The 27,972-nt window shown below is 41.3% G+C and overlaps 1 protein-coding gene across 2 annotated transcripts; it reads left to right on the forward strand.

Moving 5' to 3' along the window:
* The first annotated feature begins 1,989 nt into the window (after positions 1-1,989).
* On the forward strand, positions 1,990-27,875 carry LARP1B (La ribonucleoprotein 1B). Of its 2 annotated transcripts, XM_058024702.1 has the most exons (19): positions 1,990-2,212; positions 9,298-9,359; positions 10,072-10,131; positions 11,541-11,709; positions 13,116-13,259; positions 15,316-15,459; positions 15,564-15,732; positions 19,443-19,587; positions 19,794-19,968; positions 20,757-20,929; positions 21,098-21,469; positions 22,343-22,463; positions 22,993-23,198; positions 23,590-23,696; positions 24,157-24,314; positions 24,601-24,745; positions 25,245-25,354; positions 25,572-25,699; positions 25,930-27,875. In XM_058024702.1, the coding sequence occupies exons 1-19, from the start codon at positions 1,990-1,992 to the stop codon at positions 26,125-26,127; spliced, it is 3,009 nt and encodes a 1,002-aa protein (XP_057880685.1). In that variant the 3' UTR covers positions 26,128-27,875. The 2 variants fall into 2 exon arrangements, with proteins under 2 accessions (XP_057880685.1, XP_057880686.1); XM_058024703.1 differs by lacking the exons at positions 1,990-2,212; positions 9,298-9,359; positions 10,072-10,131; ... (2 more) ...; positions 15,316-15,459; positions 15,564-15,732 and adding an exon at positions 15,779-16,707.
* The last annotated feature ends 97 nt before the right edge of the window (positions 27,876-27,972 follow it).

Below are 27,972 nucleotides of genomic sequence, written 5' to 3' on the forward strand. Positions count from 1 at the left end.
GAATGTCAAATGCTTCTCATTAAGATACTTTCTAAAAAACAGAAAAGTGAAAATCCTTGGATCCTCAGAATACTATTTATGCTTGGTAGCTGCTGACACTTTGAGCCAGGTATTTTTTTTTTTTAATTTAATTGTTTCTGTCTTGTGTTGGTTTTTTTTGAAATGTTGTTCTGAGCTGCTGTTGGTTGGGCAGGGAAGTTTGTTTATCTCAGACTGTCAGGTTCTCTGGCAGCTTGGCAGTGATGATAAGTTACACAGCACAGAAAGGAGCTTTGGGGTGGTCTGTAACCCTGTAATTCCTCCTGAATTTTCACCCTCTACAAGTAAAATGCTGCTATTCCATGCAATCCTGGAATTTGCAGTGTTCCTTGCTAGGCACATAAGATAAGGCATGAGCATTAAAACATCAATAAGAATTGTTATTTTCCTGGTTTCATTTGGTGTAAATCAGCCCTTTTTCCAAACAGGAGCATTGTAAGTACTGTGTTCCCTAAGGAAGGAGAGTTTTGCAAGGAAGTCTGACTAACACTGCTAGAAAGTAACAAGGAGGATGATACAAGTGGAGAAAATGCGAAGGATGAGTCCTAGCAACTGTAACAGCATTTATGTCCTCTGCAGTCCCAGTCCATCCAACAAAGTCTGCAGGAGGCTCCATCCTACAGAGCTAGCAAAGCAAGTATGGTCAAAAACTTCTCAAGTACCACGTAACTGATCAAAATTTAGTGCTTTTTCACCCCCCAAGTAATTAGCCCCTAATTAATTTCCTGTTTTTTTCCTGCTCTGTTTGAGTTCCTGACCTGTAGAATTCCTGAAGTCCCAGCTGGCCTGGGACTGATCTGCTACTACTGGACACAAAGTTCCAGAATAATCCTAAAAATGTTTCAGTGCCTGATGTGCCAGCTGTGGTGGGAGTTGCTTGAGGTTTTGGTTGATTTATGGTGGATTTTTTTTTTCCTGATGAAGGGGTAAAACTCCAAATGATCTCATTATAGCAGAAAAGAGCATTACCCCAACCAGAACATATTTTAGTGCTGCAAAACCCAGCAAATTTGTTTATTTGGTGATACTACCTCAAAAATATTTTACTAGCTTTGTAGAAGCCTACTTGGGAATTTGCTTAGTTCACTAAAGAAGTGTTGGAAGTGAAAAGTGTTATTTTTTGGAAGGCATTTTGTAAGAAAGGGAGTAAAACACCGCTGAGAGATGAATGGAGGAAATGGGAGAGGAGCAGGTGTCTTAGGGTGTAATCAAGGAGAATTGTGGGAGCACTAGGGGCTGGCAAAGAGGGAAAGGAGTGATTAATGTGCTGTGGTGGCTTTCCTCATCCTGTGACCCGAGTATGGGTGAGTGTGGAACGAGTGTATGTGCTACCGTGAGATGATTTTCTGGGCGATTTTTAGCAGAGGAGGATGGTGTGATGGCAGAGGCACCTGTCTGTTGGAATGTTTAAATGACACGGGATTCCCTGGCTGCTGGCGCCTCAAGCACGTTGTCCTGTGCCTCTTGAGCGTGTTCTCAAGGCTGCGCCCCCTTCTCACCAACGAGACGCTCCCATCCTCCTGCCCGCATTACCCAGACCCTTCTCTCGCCGTGCAGGTGCGGCCGAGGCCTGCGGAGCCGAAACGTCCGAGAGGGCCTGGAGCAGCCTCCCGGCCGCGTGAGGTCACGGCGCAGCCCGGGAGAGCCCCGGGTCCCTCCCCCGCGCAGGCGGGGCCGGGGCAGCGCGCCCGGAGCGCCGCCCGTCCCTCCGCAGGCGGCGGCGGCGGCCCCGGCGGGTCGCGGTCGCTGTCGCTGTGCCTCGCTCGGCGCGTCGCCCCCCGCGGCAGCAGGGAGCCGGCGGCGCTCGGCCGGCCCGGGGGGCGCTGCCAGCGGCTCCGGGGCGGGGCGGCCAGGAGAGGAGGAGGAGGAGGCGGGTTCCCCTTCCCCCGCCGCGGGCTCCTCGCCTCGGCCGCCCCGGCTGCGGCCCCTCCGGCGGGCGCACGGCCGGGCATGTCCGCGGCGCAGGTGTCGGAGCGGCGGGGCTGGGGGGCGGCCCAGGAGCCCCGGCAGCCCGAGCCCGGCTCGCCCCGCGGCGAGGAGGCGGCGGACGAGGGCGGCCGGAGCAGGGAAGCCCCGGCGCCCAAGGAGAACGCGTGGACGCGGCGCAGAGCCCGGCGGGACAGCGCTTCCCCGCCCGCGGGGCCGGACGGGCGGCTCTCAGCGCAGGAACCAGGTGCGGGGCCGGCAGCGTGAGCGCGGCGCCTCCATGGCAGCGGGGCGGGTTTGGGTTTGGGGTTTTTTTGGCGTTTTTAGGAAGGAAAAGCGCGTGGCTGCCGGCGGCCGCGGAGCCGGGCCCGTGCGCGGCGCGGCGCGGCCGGGTTTGACATACATGGGCACGGCAGGCAGCGCTCGGGGCGGGGGACGCGGCCGGGGACAGCAGCGCCCGGCTGGCCGCAGCTCCCGGGGCTTGCGAGCGGCCACCCCGGGCCCGCGGTGACCTCCGGCCGGCCCTGGCGCTCGCAGGGAGCGCTGCTCGCCCACTCGTCTCGTTCGGGCTCCTTCAGACACGCCGCTTTGCCGCAGCTCCTTTTTGGCTGCTTGTGCAGCAAGGCCCTGGGAAGGATCCGTTAGCTGGGTTTGGCTTGCAGGATGGGGCTGCGGAGGCTCTGAGCACTGACCAAGGCAGACAGTGCGCTCGCTGGTGGGATTTGGTGTGTTTACATAGCCACGGGATAATTTCCTGGCCTTAAATCACTACATGGAAGATAAAGCTGCTTTATGGGCAGCACGCTGACACGGCTTTACAAAGCTGGTCATCAAGGACCTAACTTGAAATTGCCAGGCTTTGTGCTTAGGCTAGCAAAGAGTTCCTAGAAGTTTGGAGCTTCTTGGAGTATTGTTCTTGGCTGCAAGTAAACTGCTGACCTCAAAATAAATACTTCAACCAGCGCTTCCCCAGAATTTCAGTCTCAGCACTTGCTCCTGAGGGCACCTGACAAACCTTTTTTGTGATCTCACAGTCACTTTTATCCTTGAATTAAACACGTACTTCCTTGACAAAGAGAAATATATAATTTACAGTTTCAAGGATACAGGTCATACAAACGGAGCCCACATTCCAGACCACAGAATCTCTTACCTGGCTGAAGAGCAGAACTTTTGGCAACATCTATATACCCATCTTTATTATCTGCACTGTTTTGTTTAGGTGTACTGACGCTCTCCTAAGTACCTGCTTGTGCCCAGCTTCCAAAATCCAACTGGCTGGGCAGAAGCTTGTGGTCTGCTTCATGCACGAAAGGGGACTTGTCACTCGTTTGCCTTGCTGTGGCAGCAATAGCAGCAGTGCTGCATCAGAAGCAGTGGGAAAGCTGCTTTTGTTGTGTTAGCACCTTGAGTGCTTCACCTCGGTGAAGTTTGCTTTCCCAGCAAAGATAAAACAGACAAATAGGTGTTGAAGGAAGGAGGAGGCAGCAAGCAGCGTGTTCATACACTGTGCACATTGTCTGCTTCATTTCATTATTTAGGAGAGCCTTATATTGTTTTTCTCCTGCAAGAAGTTGTGCCTGCCATTTATGGAATTAATAATTAAGCTGAGGAGTTGTACTAGAACATAATTTTCAGCGGCCAGGTGTGTAACTGAGCAAATAAAGGAGTCAGCGTTGCTGGCAGGGGCACTGGTGAAGAACACACACCAGGAGGGTGTGTTTTGGTTTGGCCACCTCCAGAAGCACCGTGAGGAAGCCACCACCATTCTTACCCTTGTAAAAGGCAAAGCAGCTGGTCCTTGGTGGCTGTTTGAAGGAAGAAATTGCCATGTGCCTCCGCCCGCAACAAGGGATGTATTTTGAAGAAACTAATTGCACCTTGGCAAAGCAGAATCTGTCACACTAGGCCCTGATGAATGTTGTAGTATGGAAATTAGTCATGTGAAATAATAAGTGGATGAGCAGAAATACTCCTGGGATGGAATGCAGAACTATCCGTAAAGAGGATAATAAAATGTACAGGGATCTCACATCAAAGCAGGGGCTGGATCCTGCTAGACTTGTTGATCCTGGTGTAATTTGTTCAAAGTTTCCTGAGACGTGCACCTATGGTATGTTCAGTGATAGTTACAGACTTGAGAAAATTGGCTCCAGCCTGTCATCTTTGGACTTTCAATTTAGCATGGGATTGGTTTGTGATAGAGGCAAACCTGGCTCTTGTTATGAAACAAACTGTTAATGTCAGCTGATACTACCAAGAAAATGTAAAATTTTGGCTGAAGAATTTGGTCCAAGTGTTGTAGCTAGAACTGATTATATTTTTGTCTCAGATACCATAGTGGGTTTTAGTCATTGCAGTAGACCAAACACCCAATGCAAACATACCTGAACTTTTCATGGCATGTTTGTCACCACAGTTCAGTATTTCTGACCAAGAGTTGCATTAAACTTTGCTTTTAAGCAGAATAACTTCAGAAGCTGCTTTTACATCCTCATCTGCTTTTAATTTGTGAGGAAAGACTCATATCAGGTATAAAATTGCTAGTGAAATTAATAGGCTTCTCTCTAGTTCAGGAAGAATTGTTTCCCTGAGAGAGTGGTTGAGCTTTGAAGCACACTGCCCAGGGAGGTGTGGAGTGCCAGTCCCTGGAGGGGTTCAAGAAATCACTCAGTGCCAGGGTTTAGTTGACAAGGTGGTGTTTGGTCAAAGGCTGGACTTGATGATCTTGGAGGTCTTTTCCAAGCTTGGTGATTCCATGGTTCTAATCCTGGTGACGGTGGTTGCATGGAGTGAGCTTCAACAGAGGCTGCTAAGTGATGAAAGTGCTTCTCACCTGTCCTCCCTCCCCTTGTAGTGCCAAGCCAATGTATTGTAGTAAGTCCTCACTTCTTTAGTTGAAACTGTGAGTTTTCCATCCTGCACATAAAAAAGCATCACCCAGGATTGAGTGGCTGAAATAATTTTATTTCAAAAGTTCTCCCACCTCTTCATCTGATGAAACCTTCAGCACTGTCCTTTTTGTGAGGTTGCAAAAAGGGAATCTGAATGACAAGTTCTCAAATCCTTATGTGATTTGTATAGCTGATGTGGGTCTCTAATGAGTTATTAGATGATTATTCAAAAGTTGTTTATAAAATTTGTGAAAATATTCAGTGAAGCAAAATACTCGTGCTGCTGAAGTGGTTGAAGTGGGTTTGTGTGTGCTTGAATGATGTAGTTAATTAAAAGAAGTGCACACTTAATTCTTTTATTTTGTTCTTATTGTGTTTATTTTGGGGTATCAAAGAGTACATTTTATCAGTTTGATATTTTGGTAGCAGAACCATTTCACTGTAGTGCTGTTGTGTAAATCAATTTGCTTTAGCCTGATAGTAAAACTGGTTATAAAGTACAGTTTAATGAAGATACACTGTGTTGCTATCAACAGCAAACCTTAGATGAGTACATTCATAAATTATCTGATTATCAACTCTTTTGGGTGTATTTAAGTCAGCTGTTCTCATTAGTTCTTATGAATTCATGGAGTGTTTTAATAGCAGTGTCTAAAATTATTCAAAGCATTATTAGAAGTTTCAGCCTTGACAATTTTTCCAACCCTGAAGGGATTAAAAATGTTATCAATACAAAGCTGCTGCCAGTATTTTAGTTGTACATAACAGCATGTGTAATTTTGTACAGCTGGTTTTTGTCTGAGGTTTTTGTTTCTAAACTGGAGACCTGTTATGAAACTGAAACCCACCTCCCTGTGCTATGGCATGTGCTGCATTTAACCATGAAAACTTTGGTAGAAATTGAGTCACAGGTTGCAGTTTTCTATGAAGAAGCTAAGAAAAAAAAGAACTGAGAAATTAAATTTAAAGAAAATAAATAGCATCATGGTGAATCAATCATGGATTGGGAATTTCCCCCCCTATTGCTTGTTGTATTGAAAAATTGATGGGTTTTGAGCATAAATAAGTGGAAGGATGCAGGTGTCATAACTCACTGCCTTGGTTAATTGTTCAAATGTTGTGGAGATTGACAATCTAATGTAGCTTTTGATATAAAATTCTAGAACTCCTGCAGGGCAGAATGTTAGAATAGTAATTAGGATTTTTTTAAATTATTGCTTTGCAGAATCTCTGCTCTAATCCATGCTGTGGATTTTAATTAATGATATTCTCCAAGGAATAACTTTTGTTACATTTGCAATAATTCATCTGTTAAAACAATAGATATAAGCATAGCTTACCTTGTTTAAAAATTGAATATACTGTCTAGTTCCAAACTGAGCATTGAAAGAAAAATATTGTACAAGTTCAACACACAGGCTCCAATAAAGTTTTGAAGAGCTGGGTGATTTTATCTGCTCCCTGAAGCACTTCTGGTATTTATGGGGTGCTGTTCCTTCACAAAAGGGAACACACGTACAGTCCAAGTAAAAGTAAAACCTGAGCATTGTCTAGAAAGCTTCACAGCATCAACAGCGTTTGTATCAAAAATCAGAATTAATACCACCTGTATTGATAGACTTTGCTTTTCGAGGAAATTGGCAGTATCATCTTCCCTTTCCATCAGAAAAAATTACTTGCTGGCTATTTATTTGCAGGGCTTCAAACCATCCTTTCTGCAGTCCCATAACTTGTGATCCTATTGTCTTGTGACCCTATTGAGGTTGTGATCAGGGGTAGTTTGGTGAGAGTTCTTATGTACAAACTTTGCTCCTCGGCCATCCACTCTGCTTTTCCTTCTCTGTTGCTGTTGTCCCTGAGGATTGCTGCAGTTTTAGTGGTTCCAAAATTCATCTTTTTCATTTTTCAGAGCTGTTGTTCCGTTTGTGTTGACATGCTGCTCATGGCATGCTTGTACAGCCTTGTCTTTCTGCAGGAGCTGCCTCCTGTTAGGATGTGGTCTGTTGGGAAACTTGGAAGAACCATAATAAAAGTGGCTCTGGAGGCTGATTCCTGTTTTCATCTGAATGCCATCCCTACTGGATGGAGCTCAGTGATTGAAAGATGATCATTGGCAATTAAAATTCATAATTTATTTCTCTCTCTCACACCCTCAAAACTCTGAAACCAGCGAGTAAAATCATTGAAGAGCAGTGAATTCTTTCATCAGCACAGCACACCACTTATTAACAGGTTCCTTCTAGCATACCACAGAATAAACCATGTGTTGTGTTGGAATTAACAAGTGAAATAGTTTATTTGGACTAAAAAGGCCATTTTGGGGTGCTATGGGATATTAAAACCAAGCCCCAGGCTGATGTTAAGCAGGGGGCTTTTATCTGAACACGTGCTTTGCCTGTGTCCAGATGCTTTTTCAGGTGTTTTGTGGCTCTAGGCCTGTTTATGACAACAGAAAAGGTGTGAGCTGGGTAAAAGCTTTCAGTGTTGTCATGTTATGTTCTTTTACTCTCCCACCCTCCTTCTTGTTTTTCCCTCCCCTTTATCTTCCCTTTCATGCTTCACACTGAAGTCCAGCTCCCACGTGATAAGCCCCAGAAAGCTGCCCAGGAAGGACCTGTTGGTAAATTTGGTTGTAAATTTGCTTTTCAGCATGGCTTTTTTAGCAGGACAAGGAACTTTGTGGAGGTGGGGAAGCACAGAGTGAGATGAGATCTCAAGTTCCAAAAGGGCATCATCCACCAGGCAGTGCATTGCCCAATATTTTCTTTTTGTTTAGTTTGCAAATACATCTTCCAAGTCTTGGATTACTCCATTCAGATAAGAGAGATTCCTTCAAACGAGTTGGGTCTCATTCTGCTCCATTCAGGCAGCTTTTCCTGCCACCTGGAATAAATTATATCCCATGACTAAGAGAGTGCAGCAACAATGAGCCTTGCACTTGTGGGTGCCTCGCTACGCCCTGCTGACAGGCAGAGCAGCAGCTCTGGCAGAGCAATCCTTCAGCAGCAATTGGAGTAAAAGTGCTGTCAGGTGGAAAAAGGGCTTCAGTCAGGTAATTGGACAGGGATGTGTGTTTACAGCCACTCAGTTTACCTGCATGGCTAATTGGCAGCTCTCTTGGAGAGAATTACAAATTTGTTTGCTGCTCCACCCCTGCAGTTGTTTGTCTTGTTTTGTAGAAGGGTAATTAATTTACTACTGAGTGGCAAGTGAAAGTTAGGGTTACATGGTCACTGTGTGTTTCTTAAAGCTCTCAGTCTGAAGTTAATTGAGATGTGTGTTTTGTCTTTGTTTTAAAGAGCAGATCTGTAGGAGAGGCAAAAACCTGCTGGCAGATGCTGGTCAGGATTCACTGGATTTGTGTCTGGTGAGATGTCCAGGTTGTAGGAAGCACATCCATGAAATTCATCACTGATATGGCTATAAATGATATTAAAATTGAGGCTGGAGTGTGGAGTAAGCATTAGTTTGTGTTGTAACGTTCGCTGTGTATTCCAGGAAGCAGCCAGAGAGGCTTTCCAGAGCCACTGGGGCACAAGGGTGGGGTTCCCAGTGTGGAGCCCTGATAAGGGAGATTAGTCACTGGATGTGAAAGAGATAAGGGCTGAGGAGGTGATGTTATCCCCATATAAAATAATCCATTTGTGATTTCACACACGTTCAGCGTTTCAATAAAACACCCAATGGGAGGTTTCCAGGAATGCCTGTGACTCCCTCTGTATGGGAAGGCATGCTCTCCAATGGGAGAGCATTGAAGAAATTAAGAGATGGTTTCCTCTTGCTCAGGAGATCAGATGGGATCATTATTATAATGGTTAGGCTTTAACAAAGTAATATTTTCCTCTTTGCATATTTTCCTTTGTTGTTTGTTTGTTTGTTTTTTACTATGGCTTGATTTTGAGCTATATGGCTAAACTTTATTTGGCTTCTGAGTAATTACTTAGAAAATTACTAGGAATTTGGGAATATATAATTGTTTTAATGGTTTTTTTCCCCCTTGCTTGCATAATTATATATTTCATTAATTCTGCCCTATAAATATAGCTTTTAATAGGAGGACTTATTAAATGTGTATCAGGGATTTTCTTAGCCACTTGTTAGGTTAAAATACCACCATTTTTACATAGCCTTGAACTTCTTAGTTGAAAAAAAAGTAGAAAATTAGTAGAAAAAAAAAGATTAATTACAGAGTAAGGCAGCATCTTGTACACCTGGTTTGCAAGAGTGTTTGCCCTTATTATGAATGTGAGTTTTCAGTGTCATGTACTATTAGTGACTTTATTCACGAAAAAAAAGGTTCATTGGCTTTGATATCAAGCCCTCAGAAACACTTTGGTGTACTATGATAGAGCATGGCAGAGTTGTTAACACACACCTGCCTTATTCTTTAGAAGTGCAGCCTAATTCTCCACCTGAAAACGTTTTTCTTCCTTTTCAGAACTACAAAATTCCACTAAAGTGATAAAAGCGGGAAAACCCAGGTCAAGAAAAAGCAGCAAGGTCTGTATTTTTGCTTGTATGATAAATAGCTGATACTGCTCTAATAAAAGGATAGAAGATATTTTGGAGTTCCAACCAGAAGTGTTATGTTATGCCTTGGTAATAGAAAACCGAGAGAAATAAAAAAAAAGGGAAATTAAAATTAGGAGCGTTGCTAAATTGGTGTATGGATGAAGGATAAAGAAAGGCATTATTGTTTAAATAATCACTGGGATTCCATAAATATGTGAAGGGGCTGCAAAAAACCCAGCATCACTTGAGTAGAAGAGATGCTAGATTGGTTTTGGAAATCCTCTTTGCATCTCATGTGATGAGTGTACTTTATGTGCATAAAGTTACCTTTACAGGAGACAGCAAGTCCTTTCATTGAAACATTAAGTTCCTAAAATTTTGTACAGCCACCCCTTTTAGGCTGGTAAATAGCTGTCAAGTTTTTCCAAAAACTGAAAGCCTTGAGCAGTAGACACCTTCTAATCATACATGTGTAGGACAGCATTTAATCTGACAATTGTCTGATGTGAGCTCAAAACTCTTTCAAAAGTTGTGTGTTTGTTTTCTGTTGTATTACTTGCTTTTTTAAAAATAGCTACTTTTGACAGCTCTGCTCCAGGGGTTAGTCTGGCTCTCTGAGCCATGACTGACATCTTTCTTGTGTTAAAAGGGCTGTGCCAAGGAAGGAATATAAACTTTTTTTTGTTTGTCACTTTTTCAGGCTGATGATTTGGGTGATATCACAAGCTGGCCGACCCCGAGCGAGATAGCAAACAATGAAGTAAGTGTCCTTTGGAATCCTCAGGATTATTATTTTTTTTTAACCATATTGGCTTATCTGTTTCATGCTATATATCCCAGAATGTGCTTTGGGTGTTGTAGGGTTTCAGTAGAAGTTTTGTCAGTAATTCAGGATACTGGTGTGTGCTGTCTGCACTGGTACTGGAATTTGTTAGTGGTGTGCCACAGACATGTGCATTAAATAGTGCCTTATTTTTTAACTCCACTGTTAAAGAAGTTTCATTTACCTTCTCTGATGTTTTCATCTGTTTCTGCACAGATGAAAAGGCCTTTGGAGTTGTGAACACGCTGCCCTCTCTTGTGGCTCAGAGTGCTTAGTGCCCATTGTCTGAACACAATTTAGTTATTCTTAGTTACCTTATTCCTCTGATGTATTTTTCCCCTTCTGGGTTTTAAGCTAACATCTATTCTGTCAAATTATCCTCTTTATCTCAAGTGATAAGTGCATAATGTATTTTAGACCTCTCTGATGCTATTTAAAAGAAGAAGAGAGCACAGATTATTGCAAGTGGTGAGGTGCCATTTCACGGTGCTGTAGCTCTGCAGCAGCATCCCTGTGGTGCTTTTACTGTGTTCTTGGGCAGGAAAACCACAACATCTGGCTTCAACCACATGCATTTTATAGCTGAAAGGGTCCAAATTCATGTAGTGTCTCTAAAACAAAATAACATTCAGTTTGTAGTTAAATTTAGTTTATTTGTCTAGGGGAAGGCTTTGTGCTCAAATTAATTAGAGCATCCTACTGCAGTATCTACTGTATGTATTCCAGCAAGTTCAAAGCTGTCTCCACAACATAGGAAAATTCTTTCTCTTTAGCAGAAATGTCTGCAAAATGTCTCATGTTGCAGGTAAAAATTTATATCTGATCACAGAATTATTTGGGTTGGAAGGGACCTTTAAAGGTCTTTAATCCAGCTCCCTCAACCCAAGTGGAAAGGACATCTTCCACTTGATCAAGTGAGCTTCCTCCAGCATGGCCTTGAATATTTCCCAGGATGTTCCAGGGACATCCAGCCTCTCTGGGCAACCTGTGCCACTGTTTCACCACTCTCCTAGTGATAAATTTCTTCCTATACCTTGTCTGAAACTCTTTTATTTTAAAGCCATTCCCCCTTATCCTATTGCTACAGGCCCTGCTAAAAGGTCTGTCCCCCTTTTGTAATCCCCAAAGACTTTCTTAATCTAAAAATTCATTTTATGCTGTTGCCATGTTAGCAGAAAATAAAGCTGTTTATAAAGGGACTTTACAAAGAAAGGCAATTCTTAAAGTTCACCCTGCTGAAGAGGCTGAGAACAGGAATAAAAAAGAATTTTAATAGCTGAAGGAAATGTACAGCTCCTGCTATCAGCAGCTGTACTGACAGAAATAATTACCTGTGTCTCTTACAGTGTAAGACTGGAAGTCATAGTAAGAAGCCAACAAATAGAAGAGAAAAGGAGGAGAAATCTGATCAAAAAAGCAATAATGGAATCAAGGACAATCCTGAGGCAAAGCCAGATGGTCCAGCAGATAACACTAGTGAAGATGAAGCTCAAACTAATAACCAAAGGAAAAAAGGTGAGTTTAGGCACTGTGTATAATGCAGTAAGGCACTGTTCATACAGCTGCATTGATTCCAGTTGAGTGACTCAATAAAACTTCTCATGATGTGCATTTGCTGGGTGAATACAGAATATATTGGTGTCTGCATAGAAGCCTCAGCCAGGCTGCCTCCCTCAGGGTTTGGAGCCTTCTGTTCAGTCAGATTTCTGGGGAAAAAGCAGCTCATGCTCTGCTGATGGTCCTTGGAGCTCTGAGGATTTCTGGAAGATTTTATCATGGCTGTACAAGCCATTTCTGTCTCTGATATCTTTGTTTCCCTCGATAGGTAGCACTGTGTTAAATTAACTTAAAAAAATATATGTATATATGTGTGTGTGTGTGTGTGTTACTGCATATACACCAGCACTTCCATTTTCATGCTCTACTATTAGCATGATCATTTGTAAACAAAACCAGATTATTTGCTTCCTTTTGATCCAATCTGTTACACTCAGAATCGGAAGCAAACCTCCTTTGGTCAGGAGATTGGAATAGGCTAGAGAAACAGCAGAAAGTGTATCAATATCAGTTGTTTTTTTCTTGCTTCCCTGCTGGTGTTTTTCCAGATCCTACAGACCTTTGCTGTTCAGATTTATTAATCTTCCTATATACATAGATATATATTTTAAAAACCTATACTGCTTTAAATTTTTTCAGTCTAAGTGGAAATTTAAAGCAAAGCATTCCACAGGTAAAACATGTTTTCCTTTCCCCCCACCCAGTGCAGAGAAGACATTTTTTATGTACTTGCTTATATTTCTTAGCCACAAAAGAATGGACCCCACAATACCAATCAATATTTTAGTTAAATAAATTGTTAATGGATACTTTAGGCCAGCCTGCAAATACAACAAAATAAAGCTTTGCTAATGAAACAAAAAAAAAGCTTTGATGCATGTGAATGAACTTTGAATATCTGGAGGTGCAAGTACAGTACCACAGCTAAATTCTTAGGAAAATTTGTATGATTTGTAATTGAAATCTTTATTGGGGTGGTTAATTTTATATGTTTTATTTTAATCTCAAAGTTTCATATACAAGTTGTGAAATTATATAGCAAGGAATTTACTGTCTGTATTTAACACTGACATAGCTGTAAATCCTTGATCATAGAGCATCTGAAAAGCCATTAAATAAAGTGTTTGCCTTTATTTCTTATATTTGAGGTTTAGGTGAGGTTTCATTGCAGTTTCAGAAATTCTTGTTTACTGCTTTGATTTAGTATTTGTAAGATATTAAAATTTCCATGTTAAGTTTCTCCCGCTTTTTAAAATTTGAAATTTAACTGTTGCTAGTTTTGCAAGGAAAATTCTATGGAGTCTTTTCAGGAGCTGAAACCTCAAGTATTAGTATAATAAAGAGTAATATATTAACTTTTCAAGGTAACAAGCAGAAATGGGTGCCCCTGCACTTGGACGACGTGAGGTCAGACAGTCAAGACAGAGCGGGCTCTCGAACGAGCTCCAGATTTGTGCTGGAAGCAAACAAGTTAATACCTCATAACAACAGAAGGAATGAGGCAAGAAGTAAGTGCTTCTCACTCTCTGGGTCTTGCTGGTGGTGGCAAATAAAGTGTAATATCAGTGAGCTGGCAGTTTGTGTCAAAACTTAGGTAAAACCTGATGTTTATGTTTGCCAGTGACCAGCAGGAATAGAATTATTATATTATATTCCTCTTCATGGCGCCTACACCATCTCATCCCACAATTTCACAGTGCAGAAAGTTTGGGAAAAAGCCTCAGAAGGCGTCTGCTGAGTCCTGCTCTGCTGCTATTCCCACAGCTTGTTGCTACCAGAGCAGCTGCTTGTGGAGCTACACTTTGAACTCTGCTTTGGCAGTTCTGCTGATGTTGTTTTTTCCTTTGAGCTGGACCGATTCCCTCAGCTCCCTGACCTATTTCTCAGCACAGCTATGCAAAAAGCTGCACTAACATCACAACTGCTGCTGCTTCTGGTCCTCAGGTGCTGGGAACACAGCTGGTGAGGTGGCAGAAATCTTAGGCTGAGTGGAAGTTTGTTGGTTTAAGTTTGAAAATTGCAGTATACATTGCCAGTTTGAATGTTTGCTCATTATAATAATTACTGGATGTTACTGATAAGGAATTTATGAAGTCATTTTAGGAATGTGGATGTAAGAGTTAGATCTGGATGTCTGAAGGATGGATAGAGGTGGGGGGAGGATTTTTACCAGTTATCACTACTTCCTTCAGCAGTTTTTTATTAGGATGGTCAAATGACTGAAAGCCACACACATATAGATTATATTCTCTGTAATATAATTACTGTAAATTCAGAGCCTTATTTGACAGGGCTTGAGTGTGTGAGCACACATGTGTAGGGCTCACTAAAGCAAGATTTTTAATACAATTTTTAGTACATATCTTTAGCCAGTCCTTTGTTAAATTTAGAAGCTCTCAGTTTGATCCAGTAGGATTACCTGAAAAACTGTGGATGCCCCATCCCTGGAAGTGCTCAAGGAAAGGCTGAATGAAACTCTGAGCAATCTGGTCCAGTGGAAGTTGTCCCTGCCCATGGCAGGGGTGGCTGGAACCATTTGGTCTTTAAGAGTCCTTCCAACCCAACCATTCTGCAATTCTGAGATTCCCATCTCACTCCAGTAGACTCCAGTAGTGGTGGGAGTTGTCCACAGGAGGAGACTGAGCTTTTGTGATAATTCCTTCCATCTCTGAGCTGCTCATGGGCGCTGTGACCTCTGAGCTGGCACCAGGGTGTCCACCTGTGGAAACCCAGGGAATATTTCTCTGTCTGCTCTGGAGTGCCCTGACCCCCAGGGGAGCACTGGCTTTGACCCTCACTCATGGAGAAAGTTTCCTAGACTTCAAGTTAGACTAGAATCCACAAAAGTGTGAAACAGATTATAGAGAGCAGTGTAGGTGTATCACTTAGTGAGAAATTGAGGTTTTGGGATTTTTAGTGTGTTGTGGATGGAAGCAAGATGGAGGGCACAGGGTGTTGTCCTGGGTTTCTTCTTCATGCTGCTTCTTGCTTCTTCTTCATGGGTTTGGGTGGCATTTTGTAATTGGGCAGAAAAGTCCCCATTGCGGCTCGTTGGGATCAGTTATTGGGTTAAAAGGGAAAATAATCCCGGTGTCAGTTATTCATTGGATAGTTTGGTCTTAAAAGACCTTGTAACAAGAGATTGTTGGCTCTTTTGTGCCTTCTAATGAAAAGCTGCTGAACTCATGGTTGTCAGACTGTTTTACTGATAAGAAATAAGTCTGAACACGAAATATTGTCTCAAGTGCCTTCAGTCCAAACCCCCAAAAAACAACTGGTACCCTGGCACCCAGCTGCTTCAGAAGCATTTGGGATTGACTGCCTGTCCATCCATTACCTCCTTGCTGCTGAGACCTCCTGAGCCCTCTGGCAGGGCTGGCACACCTTTCCTGCTCCTCTCCTGCAGCTTCTGAGGTTTCAGAATTTCTGAAACCTCAGCGTGGCTGAGGCTCAGGCTGAGAACTCTGGTGCCATGAAGGACCATGGCTGGCATGGCCTTGGAGCCACCAGGCTGTTTCTTTGTGACTGCAGGTATTTATTTGGTGTTTTGTTTTTCTCCTGAAGGCTGGCGCCGCGACAGGGACAAGAGGGAGGACCATGACGAGGTGTGCAGCGTGAGGAGCGACGGCGGCGGCGGCCGAGGCTTCTCCAGAGGCAGAGGAAGGGGCAGGAGCCGAGGAAGAGGACGAGGCAGAGGAAACCCCAGCAGTATGCTAATCCAACAGATACCTGGCAAAAACTATCAAAGCTGTGGTTATAATGTTGTTTTAGTTTTCTGATCTTGTTATTTTGTGTTCTCTTTTGTGTTGAAGTGAACTTTGACTATTCAGTTGGTTATCAAGAGCTGTATGGTGAAGGAATTGACCAAGTGTTTCAGCCTGAGCTTAACCCTGGTGTGATTTATTACTATGGTGATGGAACAGGAGTTCAGATGTATTCTGTGGATGAAGCACTTCTCAAGGAATATATCAAACACCAAATGTAAGTAGATTGCTTAATGTATAAATATTTTCATTTCAAACGGTGTTGAATCCTTTCTATCCATGTCAAATTGAAGATTAAGGCACTTTGGGTTAACTTTGACACCATTACTAGTGTCAACTCGAATTTATTGACTGGTGGGTGGAAAATCTTGAGTAATGGGGAGGAGTTTTAAGGAAGCTGTTTCTACATCTTGTGCTGTAGTCTGGCTCTAACTCGTATAACTGCTTGATTTATGGTACACAGCCCTCTTTATGTTGTCATGTAATTGAGATATGGATGTCTCTGAGCTTGTGCTTTTGAGTACTGTTGGTCTGTTTGCCTGTAAAGCTCTTCTTGGGTGATGTTTCCCCCTATTTGCTCTCAATTTCACTTTGAGAAGTCTCGTTAGTTTGATGTTTTCAGTGTGTTTCACCTGAAACATGTAACTGAGAGAGAGTAGTTTTGCAATGAAACTTGATTTTTCAATAATCTGAAATGTTTACTTTCTCGTGTATACCATTAGGCAATGAGAAACCATCTGGAAGGCTGATTATCACCAGGAGACAAGTCTAAAAGGGCCTGGAAAGCACTAGTTCATTTTAAAGAGACACTTTCCACCACTGGCAGATATTTCATCCTCTGTACTTGCATTTCTCAGGATGCCTCTGTGGTGGTTTTTGATTGCCCTCGTGTTCTGTGCAGCAACTTGCTCATTTTATTCTCGCTTCTTTTGTTACAGTTGACGCAAAAAGGAAGAGAAAAAGCCTCTTTAAAGGGCAGAAAGTATCTGACATGTGGCTATCAACTTCAAAACTTCTATTGCAGTCTTTTTTTGCTCTTGCTGCCAGGCCCCTAGGAGACCTGACAGTGGACATGTACCCCCATGTCAGGATATTCGGCCTTCACTGTGCTCAGACAAGTGGGGGAGGATCACAGCCACTCCACTGTTGGCCAGATTTCTGGGCATGCAGTGTAGAATCCAGACCTGCTAAGGTAGGACATGATGATGTCCCCTCTGCTGAGAAAAAATGTCAGTTACAGCACTGGTCACACCTGACTTTGGGTATTTTGGTATTCCCTTTTGGCACCGACAGGTTGGCAGGTGTTGGTAGAAGACTTGGCATGGCCATTGGTTGCTTGCCTGCTGTGAACTCCTAAGGCTTTTGGTTATGGAGTTTGCTTTCCATGAGAGGGAGATTCCTGAGCAGATTTAGAACAGAACTTCACTACTTTATTCTCCCTAGACAAAAAAAAAGAAGGTGTTTTTTATTTATTCCCTTCTTTTATCACATTAATAATGATGGGAAACAGACTTTATTCTTCAGTTATCTGTTATTAGCCTCTAGATTGGGGTGGCTTTGTCTGCTTTTCATAATTTAGTTATAAAATATGAAAGTGACTATGCCAAAGAAGGAAGTATATACAGAATAAAGATAAACAAAATCATTATGTCTCAGAGATCCTATTGGAGTCCAAGATAAATCAGGATGTATTAAAGAAGTGAGATTGAATCCTATTGGATGAATAAATTTTAAAAGTTTACCTGCTTAATAGAGGAAAAATATTAGACACTGTCCAACTGAGTTGATGTGTAATTACAGGAAGAAACACATTGCTATCAAGCAATTTGTGCTTGTCCCAAGAACCAGCTACATATACAAGAGAGTAAAGTTTGGATTGCACACAAAAATATCTTCTATGTTTTTAACCAGAGGCTGAAGTTGTCAGCCTGAAAAGTTTCAGTGCTTAGCAGCTCCTCATTCTGCAGCATGCAGCAGAACTCCATTTAAAAAGTCCTCTTGCTTTAGAAAATAAACAAATCAAAGTTCAAACATCAATTCAAGAATAAGGAAAGGGACTCTGAGGAAAAGGCAGAAGAGAAAAGCTGGGGGGATGTGTGTGTTTAGGTTTGTCCCTCTACTTGGAGCAAACTTATGCATTGTCTTCATTTATCATTAATGGTCTTTCACATTCCTTTTTCTAGAGTGATGGACATCAAGTGAGGCAGTTTGAGTCAAGTTCAGTCATTGTCCATTTCTGCTTGTGGAATTTTTAACTAGGTGAATCGTTACAGGATTTTACCTTTACTGTATGATTGTAAAGGTAACGCCAGTAAAATGTTGGTTAATGGCATTTGTGCTTGCTTATCTTCTAGGGAGGGGAAAAATATTGTAGCAGCTCAGAACAGTAGACAGGATATTCTTGAAAGAAACTATCTCTTTGTGCCCAGTTGCTTCACTGATCATACTTGGCTCTGAGGTAGAGCTTAATTCTCCAAAAGCCTTGTTCTCTTCTCTGTTTTCTTTGATTTAATTGCAGTGTTTCCATTTGTCCTGTCTTGTCCAGCATTGAGACTAAATTCATTCTGCCTTGGAGCTGAGTGTTGGTCAGAGCACGGTGATGATACTGCCAAGGTCTCAGGGTCCATCCCTGCATGGGCCTTTCACTTGGGAGCTGGGTTCAAGGATCCTTGTGGGTCCTTCCAGCTCAGAATATTCTCTGTGTGATCTGTGTGTTTCATAGAGCCAGCTTTTCCTTCACATTTCTTCAGGGCAAAAAATTAGAGAAAGAAATGGTATCAAGGTGCTGCTGGGGTCAGTGATGGCATCAGAGTGCCCTGCTCTTGGAGACTTTTTGGCCTTGATCCCAGCTTCAGTGGAGAGACTTGTTTTATTCTTTTTTGAAAGTAGAATGATCTTTATTTCCATTTGCATGTGCAGCTCTTTTCCTCGGCATTTTAATACCCTCTCATTTTCTTTTGTGTGCTCCCTCTATTTTTGTCATACAATTTGAACTGCTTTCCATTAAGTCTTTCCTTACCTGTGTTTTCCTGAATGTGATGAGGAGTTAGTCTTCCTTGGATGTACTGTGCAAAATCATGCTGTGGTGTGTAAGCTCTATGAAAGGCCTAGATTTCAGCTGCCATGTCAATTGAGGGGGGTTTCCATTCTTTTCCATAGGACCTTTTCTCATTCCCTTGCTCTGTGTGACAGATCATGATTTGAATTCTTTGCTTTTTGTCTTCACTAAGTATAAAACATCTTTGACACCCGGATTATTTCCTAGAGCGGCTTCATTGTTGAAAATTTGTCTTTCTGCTGTTTGTCCCTCATCTCTGTGGTATTACCAGACTCCAGAAATGTCCTTGTCCTTCAACATCATCCATTCTTTAAGGCTTTTTTCCTCCATGAACTTGTGCCTTTTTTTGGTACAGTTTCATGCCAAAACCAACATGATTTTTTTTCTCATCTTCCCACAAGCATGCTTGATGGTTCAGGGTATCTATCTGTGCCTCAGCACTCAGATAGGATACTTAAGCCTTCCAATGCACTGGAAACTGGGACAATAAAAGGTTGTTCAGTTCAGGATGAACTGGTACTGCTGTGTGGGACTGCAGTTCTTGTCCTTCATCTCTATGGGGGCCAAGACAGTGTTGTTCCCTTCAGTCCATGTAAGTAATGAGAGAGGGGGTGGGTGAAGGAAAACTGGAGAGTAGTTTTTGGTTGTGCAAATGTTACGAGGCTTTGGTTTTTATCCCTCTGTGCTGTACTGAGTCATAAATCTGTCTTAACCTTGCTGCTCTCTCGGTCTTCTGCTGAAGAATGGTTTTGTTGATGTCAAAATACTCTGTTGTTTTAATGGAAGCCTTTAACAAGGAATCTAGGTTGCTGCTTTAGGATTTTCTTTAACCATAGAGTAAGCTCAGGTTTGTGTGTTTTGTTCTGCAGTGAGTATTATTTCAGCACAGAAAATTTGGAGAGAGATTTCTTCCTGAGGAGGAAGATGGACCAACAAGGATTTCTGCCTGTGTCACTGATCGCCAGTTTCCGTCGGATGCAAGCTCTGACCACGAATGCTGCACTCATTTTGGAGGTAAAATCATTCAGAAGCATGTGTTTGAAAAGTTCCTTGGTTAATTTTGTGCTTTCAGAGCTTCATAGCTTCAGAACTATGCAGTTAAGAAAAATTTTTCTTTGTAATGACAAGGATTCTATAACAAGGCTATAAGTGGCCAAGTTGGTGTTTATTTTTTTTTCCTTTTTTGATAATTTTAATGATATTATATGCTTGTCACACAGGCCCTAAAGGACAGTACAGAAGTTGAAACTGTGGATCAGAAACTAAGAAAAAGGGTTGATCCAGAAAAGTGGCCAATTCCAGGTCCTCCTCCATGCAACCTGCCTCCAACTGACTTTTCCCAGCTCATCAATTGTCCAGAATTCATACCAGGCCAAACTTTTGGCTCTCATACTGGTAAAGGATTTATTTTACAGAAACATAAGTTTAGGGCTGTCTGTCTAGCTTAGGAAATTTGCCTCATGATACTGATTTCATAATAGAAGTTGTACTTTTGGTAATGGTTTATTCAGCTGCTCTGCCTGCCAGCCTTGCACTTGCCAAGTCACATGGCTGATGTGAAGTAGATAAAAATGTCTCTTGTGTGTTATGGCTGTGACCATTCTCCAGGATATAGAATGGTGGGCTACAGTGGAATTAGTAATAGTAATCTTAAACTAGTCCTAAACTCTGCTTCATTTTTGTGGAAGTTCACTCTTTATTTGGGGCATCCTTGTTTTGGATGGGAAACTCATTCACATTTTTAATAGGGAGATGCATTTGTTTGCTGACAACCCTTGGCAAGGGAATCTTTTCCTAAAATGTTGGCTGAAATTAAATGGGAAGAATGAAGTTAGGCAGCCATCCACAGAGCTAGAGAAAGACACAGAGAAAACAAGATCCTAATGATCCTAATGATGCTGCTCTTTTTTTTCTCCTCAACAACACGTAATGTCTCACAGGCTATGAAGAAATTTTCTGTGGAAATAAATTCTTAGAATTGATTTTGTTCTGAAATGCTGAGTGAACTGTGAAAAGCTGTCTCTTAAAAATGAAAAATTCTTTGATCAGTGTTGTGTTTATCCAGAGAGGTAGGAAAATGGTAGCTGTGGTTAAAAGAAAGACCAGTGAAACAATTGAAAAACAAACAAAATAGAACCAAAGCAGTCCACAACAGGAACTGAACTACTGTTTTCTACTGCTAGAGTCTGCACCAAGTTCTCCAAGAGTGGGGAGCCCTCTGAGTCCAAAGGAAAACGCTGAATCAAGTAATTTTCAGACAATGTCTAAAGGACTGTCCACAAGTTTGCCTGATTTGGACTCTGAACCTTGGATAGAAGTGAAGAAGAGGCATCGTGCATCCACTGTCAAGCTGAAGGTAAAATCCAAAACCTTTATGTTATGTTTAAATAAACAAATGCAAAACCAACTTTGAGGTTACACTATAAACCAAGGTTTAAACATCTTAACATATGTGATGCTTGAGAATGCAATAAAGTTTGGAAAATCATTATCCAATTCAAATGTAAAACCTTTTCCAACTTAGGAGACTGTTCCTGTACCTGATCAAAAACCAGATCAACACCAGCCACCCCCACCTCAGGAGGAACAAGAACAGGAAGAACTTGAATTTTTGTTTGATGAAGAGATGGAACAAAATCAGTGTCGGAAAAATAAATTTACTGATTGGTCAGATAGTGATTCTGATTATGAAATTGATGATCAGGATGTAAACAAGATTTTAATTGTAACACAGACACCACCATTTGTGAAAAAACATCCTTGTGGAGACCGTGCTGGCAACCGTGCGTGCCGTGCAAAAATTACATCAGAACTTGCTAAAGTCATTAATGATGGCTTGTACTACTATGAACAGGATTTGTGGATGGATCAGAGTGAAAATGATGCCATGATGAAGGTAATTCTCTTCAATTTTTGACTAGAAAACCGTGCCTGTCCAAACAGTTTCCACAATAATTTCAGCCTTCTGCTGTGTAGTTGTAAAATGCTACAGCAAAGTGACAGTAATTTGCAGGTCTGCTGAATTGTCTTTACAGTTGAAAGCAAACCTAAGTTTTGCCAGACTTGCAAAAAAACCAGACTTGACCAAAAACACTGAATGAATATTTTTTTTGTAACGTTTTGGAGATGGTTCAAGTTTTCCAATGTTTTCTTGTTCTGTGAGTTTATTTCATAACAACTGCAAACCCTTACCCAGAGGGGAAGGGGGGTACATGAGAGAGATGAGAGGATGAGGAGGAGTAATTTTAAAATAGTTTTATATTAAGGTTCTGTTGGCCTTGTGGTTTGTTAGAACAATAGTTAGGATGAAGTTTATCTAAACACTGAGTGGTGAGGGAAAGGGGCTTCATCTGTGCACAAAGAGGGGGAAGCAGCTGCATGGACAAATGGAGCATGTCTGCACAAAAGCAAGATGAGAAAGGTGGAAAAGCTTGTTGAGAATAAGAGCAAGAAATAAAGTGGATGGAATTTAGAATAAATAGAATTTAGAATACAGATTAGAATGCACCAAGAAAACCAGCAAACATGAAGAGGGCAGTGAGAAATAGCAAGCTTCAAGGGAGAATTTTTCCTTTTTTGTTGTTGGTACAGACTTGACAATGATTTGATGAGATTTTTAACACCCACCATGGACATGCCCCACCTGAGACAGGTGTGTGGGTACTTGCGTATCAGTTCTGGCTTATTTTCTCTTCATGAAATGCATCTGTCTCTCAGGATGGTATCTATTGCCCTGCTTTACATTTACAATTTGCTTTCTCTAATTCAGCAAGAGATTGAGAACTTTAAGAAGCTGAACCTCATTAATAAGGATAAATTTGTTAGTCTTGCACCTGAAACTGCTGATCCAACCCAAGAAGTTCCTCCAAGACCTCCAGGGTTACAGAAAGGTAAGTATGGAAGTATTTGTTTTTCAGTATCTCTGTAATAAAGAACAACTCTGTAGGAGTTTTGGCTCTTTCTGCCTGTGCAGTATTTTAATTTTGGTTCAGTCCGCAGTCTGAGGGGGCTTTTTCTTTGCTAATTTTTCAAATTGCCAACTGTTCACGGGTAGTCTGGCTTCAGTTGAATGACAAGAAGCTGGTGCTCGTTCTGCTTTGTTGTCACTCTCTACCAGCACCAGGTGCTCTTTGTTTGACTTGGAATTTACAATGTGTAAAGTTAAACCGAAGCTGTGAAACATTTTATAGAAACCAGTATTTTTTTTTTTGTGGGAAACAGGGATGGAAGGAAATGAGATTAGAAGAATTTACTACTTGTGTCATAACATTACTGAGCAGTCACAACATCCAAATCTTATCTCTGGTGGTATTTCTGATACTGTGATACTATTAACATTTACTGGGTTACATGCTAATAGCATCTGTAAAGGAGCTCAGTAAAACCACCTCACTTTCTCCTCCCTGCCTCCATATTTAGCAGAGGAGCTGGCCTGCAATTTCCCAAGTGCTGAAGCACTTCCCACAGCAGGAATGGCTCGGTCACTGCCAACAGCAGTCCCAGATTCCCCCCGTTTCCACCCCGGCTTCATCCCACGAACACCTCGCACCCCAAGGCTCCAGGATCCCAACAAAACACCCAGGTTCTACCCTGTGGTTAAAGAAGCAAGATCCTTTGATGTAAAGGTAAATGGAAAAACATATTTAAAAGTAAAACCAAAAGAGCAAAAGCCTATAAAACTCATGTTTGTGTGTACAGGTTTAACAAAAATTAAAAGGCAAAAAGTTAAATGCTTCTACTCCTATTGCTTAACTCCAAAATATTTATTATACTCACTTATTTATTTCTATTAAATGCTTTTTGAGTCTTCTTCCTTGAAAGTCCTTACTGAAAGAAGTGTAGTGCTTCAGACTTTTGATTAGTTACATAAGACTAATCTTCAGGTTATGAAACTGTGGTCTTGTGACTTTGTAACTTGTTAGATAACAGAATAGAAAACTATTAGATGTCTGTTTTAAAAAGGAGGCAATGAATGGAGTCAAATTAGGGAAATAAATCCTTCATTTACTTTCTTAGGCTCCAAGAAAAAGAAAAACTCGCCACAGTACAAATCCTCCCTTGGAATGCCATGTTGGTTGGGTGATGGATTCCAGAGACCACAGGCCAAGAACTTCCTCCGTGAGGTAAATGCTGTTGCTGTTACTCAAAATTTATTGGCAGGTAGTTGTCACTGCTAATGGAGAAGCAGGCTATAAAAGGCAATTTATAAATACAATGGAAGCAAGAAAAGAATGATCAAGAAAGACAAAAACATGGAATGCAGAGCTGTCTGGAAACAAGCTAGGCAGATTTGTGTTCACAGTGTTGTCTGATCCATGATACAGCAGCAGTAATGTTACTAGAGGCACTGATGTTCACTTCAGCGGTCATTTAAAATCAAGCAGGACAGTAATGTTTAATTATTGTCCAAAGCTGTTTTATTTTTGCCGTATTGGCACAAAATCTGATTTTCTTGAGGGGCACTCAAACCCAGGTGCAGTGCAGCCATCCCCAGGTGACCGTACTGCAGCTCTTGTGTTGGTCAGGGTGGGTGAGAACTGACTCTGCAGAAAAGGCATCAAATATGTTGGGTTTTTCCTCCAGCAGTTCCAATGCCTCACCTTCAGAAGGAGCTCCACTGGCAGGATATGGCTGTACTCCAAATTCTCTTCCCAAATTCCAGCACCCATCTCACGAACTGTTAAAGGAAAATGGCTTTACTCAGCAGGTGTACCACAAATACCGGCGGAGGTGTTTAACAGGTAAGCTTCCTAAAACTTTTAGAAGCTTCCAGGTGTTGTCTAAAACCAGTTTTCTTCCCATTGTTCCTCATCCTTGGGAAAGGCAAGCAAAATTTATTTGGTGCCTCTGTTTTAGGAACCCTGCTTTCCATTTACTTTACATTCCCTGACAAAAAAATTCACCCTCAAATCTGAAGTTACCAGAAAATCTGGTGTGTTTTTTTTACTAAAGACAAGACACTTTAAAATATTCTGGTGAAAAATTAAAATAGTGCTTTTGTTCTTCCCTTTGTTTTTTTTCTTCCAGAGAGGAAACGGTTGGGAATTGGCCAGTCCCAAGAAATGAACACACTTTTTCGTTTCTGGTCCTTTTTTCTGAGAGATCACTTCAACAAGAAGATGTATGAAGAATTCAAACAGCTTGCTCTAGAGGATGCAAAAGAACACTACAGGTATTTTGGTATTTTTTCCTGAGGCCTTACCATTCCTTTCAATGACTGTGAAGTTTACATACATCTGCAGTGAACCTTTTTAGTGCTGCACCTGACTTTTTGTAATTCTTTAACATAGCAGTGTGTATAAATTATTTTAATAGCAAAAATCAGTATAGAATTGTGCTGTGCAGATGAATAGCTGGCTGTGCAGCATTTCCTGACCTGTAATCAGTTCTGAATTCTACAAAATCCTGTAACATGTTGACCATGACGAGTCAGTTCTGTACTAACTCTCCTCACATTCTTCCTTCTGTAGGTGAAGATATTCTTAAACCTCATTTTACTTGTTCAAACTGGTTCTTGCCTCACAAAAATACCAGGAAAATGACCACAAAGGAAATTGTCACTGCCCTTTAGTTCTTGGATGGAATTCCCTTCCTTGCACCCAGTTCCCCACCTCTGTTTCTCTGAGGCAAAGAGACAAGGTGGATTCTTGTATCTCTGTGTTCTGTTCCAGGTACGGCTTGGAATGCTTGTTCAGATTTTACAGCTATGGCCTGGAAAAGAAATTCAGGAAAGAAATATTTGAGGATTTCCAACAAGAAACAAAGAGGGACTATGAAGCTGGTAATTATCACAGGCCTGTCACTGCTCACAATGTGGTAACATTAGTTGAGGATAATCCCAATTCCTTGGCACTGACCTGTTAACTAACCAAGAACAGCTTTTATTCATATTCTTTTTATCTTCAGTTCTCTTGAAATTATAGTTACCAATGAATAATTAAGTTTATAATTAAATTCGACCTTTGCAAAGCAGTAAAATTATCTTTTCCTGTTGCTAGGTCAGCTGTATGGACTGGAAAAATTTTGGGCTTACCTAAAATACTCTCAGCACAAGACTCCAGCTGTTGACCCCAAACTACAAGAATACCTGAGTAAATTTAAGAGATTGGAGGACTTCAGGGTGGATGTAAGTTTCAATGCCTATTTTACATAATATTTGATTAAGTTTCAATGCCTATTTTACATAATATTTGGTATATTTTCATTGTAAGGTAATCTGAGAGCAGTGCTTGGATGAAATGGCAGCCTGATAAATTCAAAGAGCGTACTCCTTTCAGTCCTACAAGTCTGCGGGGAGGTAAAACATACCTGGCTTTATGGCACAACACCTAACAGGCTGCCCATGTTTCTTTTCAGCCTCCTCTTGGTGAAGAATCTGGCAGGAGGAGAGCAGGTGAGGATTCCGGACACCACAGACATCAGCCCAACTCTTCCAAAACCCTTCCCACCACCAAACCCACCACTGCCTGTCAGTCCAGGGCACTGGGAAGTGTTTCCTCTGGGAATACTGTGCAAGCCACAAAATCTATAGAAAGTGATGTACCAGAAAAATAAGACTTTGGATGAGCTTGTGCCCTCGAGAATCAACTTTGGCATCACTCCCCTAATCTGGAGATCTTCAAGGCGAGGCAGTCTCTACTGCGTGATTAAAAATGTGGGAAGACAGAGGATGGGATGCTCTTTTTTGCAGGATATAGTTCCAAAACACTTGCCCTAGGAGAGTTGCTCTTGGTTATGGGATCATTGGAAGGATGCTAGGGAAGATTCTTTGGCTTCAGTATTGCTTTCCTCAAGCTTTTGTTTACAAAGAACTGCATTCCTTGCATATGCAAAAAAATACTTCGAGGGATGCCTTACATTTCAGCTCAGATTTCTTAAAAAAAGGTATGATGTATACCCATGTTATTTACTGTGCTTTCCTTACCCATATTTCCCTGTTATTTGTATTTTACCAAAGCAAAAAAAATATTCCATTATATGTAGAATATTAAATGGAAAGGAAGGATCTATGTGACAGGTTGGCTTTCAAGGCTAACTATCAAAAAGTATGTTTTTCTGCAAAAGCACATTGGAGAACATGCAGCTGTATATGAAACTGCATTTCTGGATTCTATTTAAAGATAGAGTTTCTATTTTTTTCAGGGTCTCCATAGTTAGTATTTTATTAAGTATGGAGTTTGAGTGGACATAACTGGGATAGTTTTGCAGGTATTTCCTTCAGTGCTGGTTCTTTAATAACTCAAGCAACAGAAAACTACAGGGGAAAATTGAGCTTTTGATTTTGTAGTGTCTTAAATTAACATTCAGTATCTACAGTTTGTGCAGATTGTTAAAATAGCCAACTATTCATACTCTGGGCTTGAGAGGTGTCTTCATTTGAATTCTCTTATGATTATGAAGTCTAGCAGGAGAAGCATAATTTTGAATTTTATTTTTTCTCCATTCTTCAAGTAATAATTAGTTTGGAGGGAAAGGAAGTATTCCTTGTAAATTTTAATTTTAATTTGCTTTGTTTTGCAATATCTGAATGAAGTTCTGCTTAAATTGTGCTCGCTAAGCCTAAGTGATTTCAAACAGGTCTCAAGACAATTTCACTGAATGTAAGTTACTCAAATACAAATCCATTTTTGTAGCTGAAAGAGGGGGATGTTTATAACCTGTCATGTCTTATTAACTTCACTACTTTGTTTTTAAAGACTCAAGAAGAACCAAGTGAATAACTTCTCTTCTGGGATAGGTGAGAGGAATTCCAGCTTTTGGTTAGTTAACTGCAGAATTACTTCAGTTAATTTAAAAAAAAGTTATAAAGTGATATCTAGCACAGATGCCTTAAACTGACAGCACAGCCATAGATGGAGCTTTAAACTAACAGCTCCCAGAAGTTATAGTGAATCTGTTAATTTTTCAATCATTGTGCTGTGAATCTCACTGAAACAAATGATGGATGTTTGCATTGAAAGGAGTGGATGGTAGCAGTGACTTTCCCCACAGTTTCTACCATTTCAGCACAAAATCCAGCCTTTTGTCAGTGGCCTGTTCTAAAGAAATTTAAATGAACGCATACCAAGATTTGAAGTAAATATCCTATAAATATGCTGAAGTGACACATCTCAATCCTGTGTTTGATCCATGCCTTTTGCTACCCATGAAAATGCGAATGTAAATTTGGATTGAAATTGTATATACGAGTAATAAATTTAAGATATTTCAATTTTTCATTGGAAAATGTTCAGATTAAGCTTTTAGTGTGTGTAATTTTGTGATATCTTGAAAAATTTTATAAAAACAACAAAAAACCCTAACAGTGTTCTATATCAAGTTTTTTTTCCCCCTAAAAGTGTGAAGAAAAACAACTTGAAAGAGTGGAAGGCTGTAGATTTGCATGGGAATTTCTGCTGC

The sequence above is a fragment of the Melospiza georgiana genome, chromosome 5 (genome assembly GCF_028018845.1).
Source record: "Melospiza georgiana isolate bMelGeo1 chromosome 5, bMelGeo1.pri, whole genome shotgun sequence".
NCBI classification, from domain to species: Eukaryota; Metazoa; Chordata; class Aves; order Passeriformes; family Passerellidae; genus Melospiza; species Melospiza georgiana.

Excerpts from the sequence above, each read along its gene's own strand:
- LARP1B (XM_058024702.1), top strand. The coding sequence starts at position 1,990 with ATGTCCGCGGCGCAGGTGTCGGAGCGGCGGGGCTGGGGGGCGGCCCAG. Across the intron at positions 10,132-11,540 it reads GCGAGATAGCAAACAATGAA|TGTAAGACTGGAAGTCATAG; the intron begins GTAAGTGTCCTT and ends TGTCTCTTACAG. Across the intron at positions 23,199-23,589 it reads CAAGATCCTTTGATGTAAAG|GCTCCAAGAAAAAGAAAAAC; the intron begins GTAAATGGAAAA and ends TTACTTTCTTAG.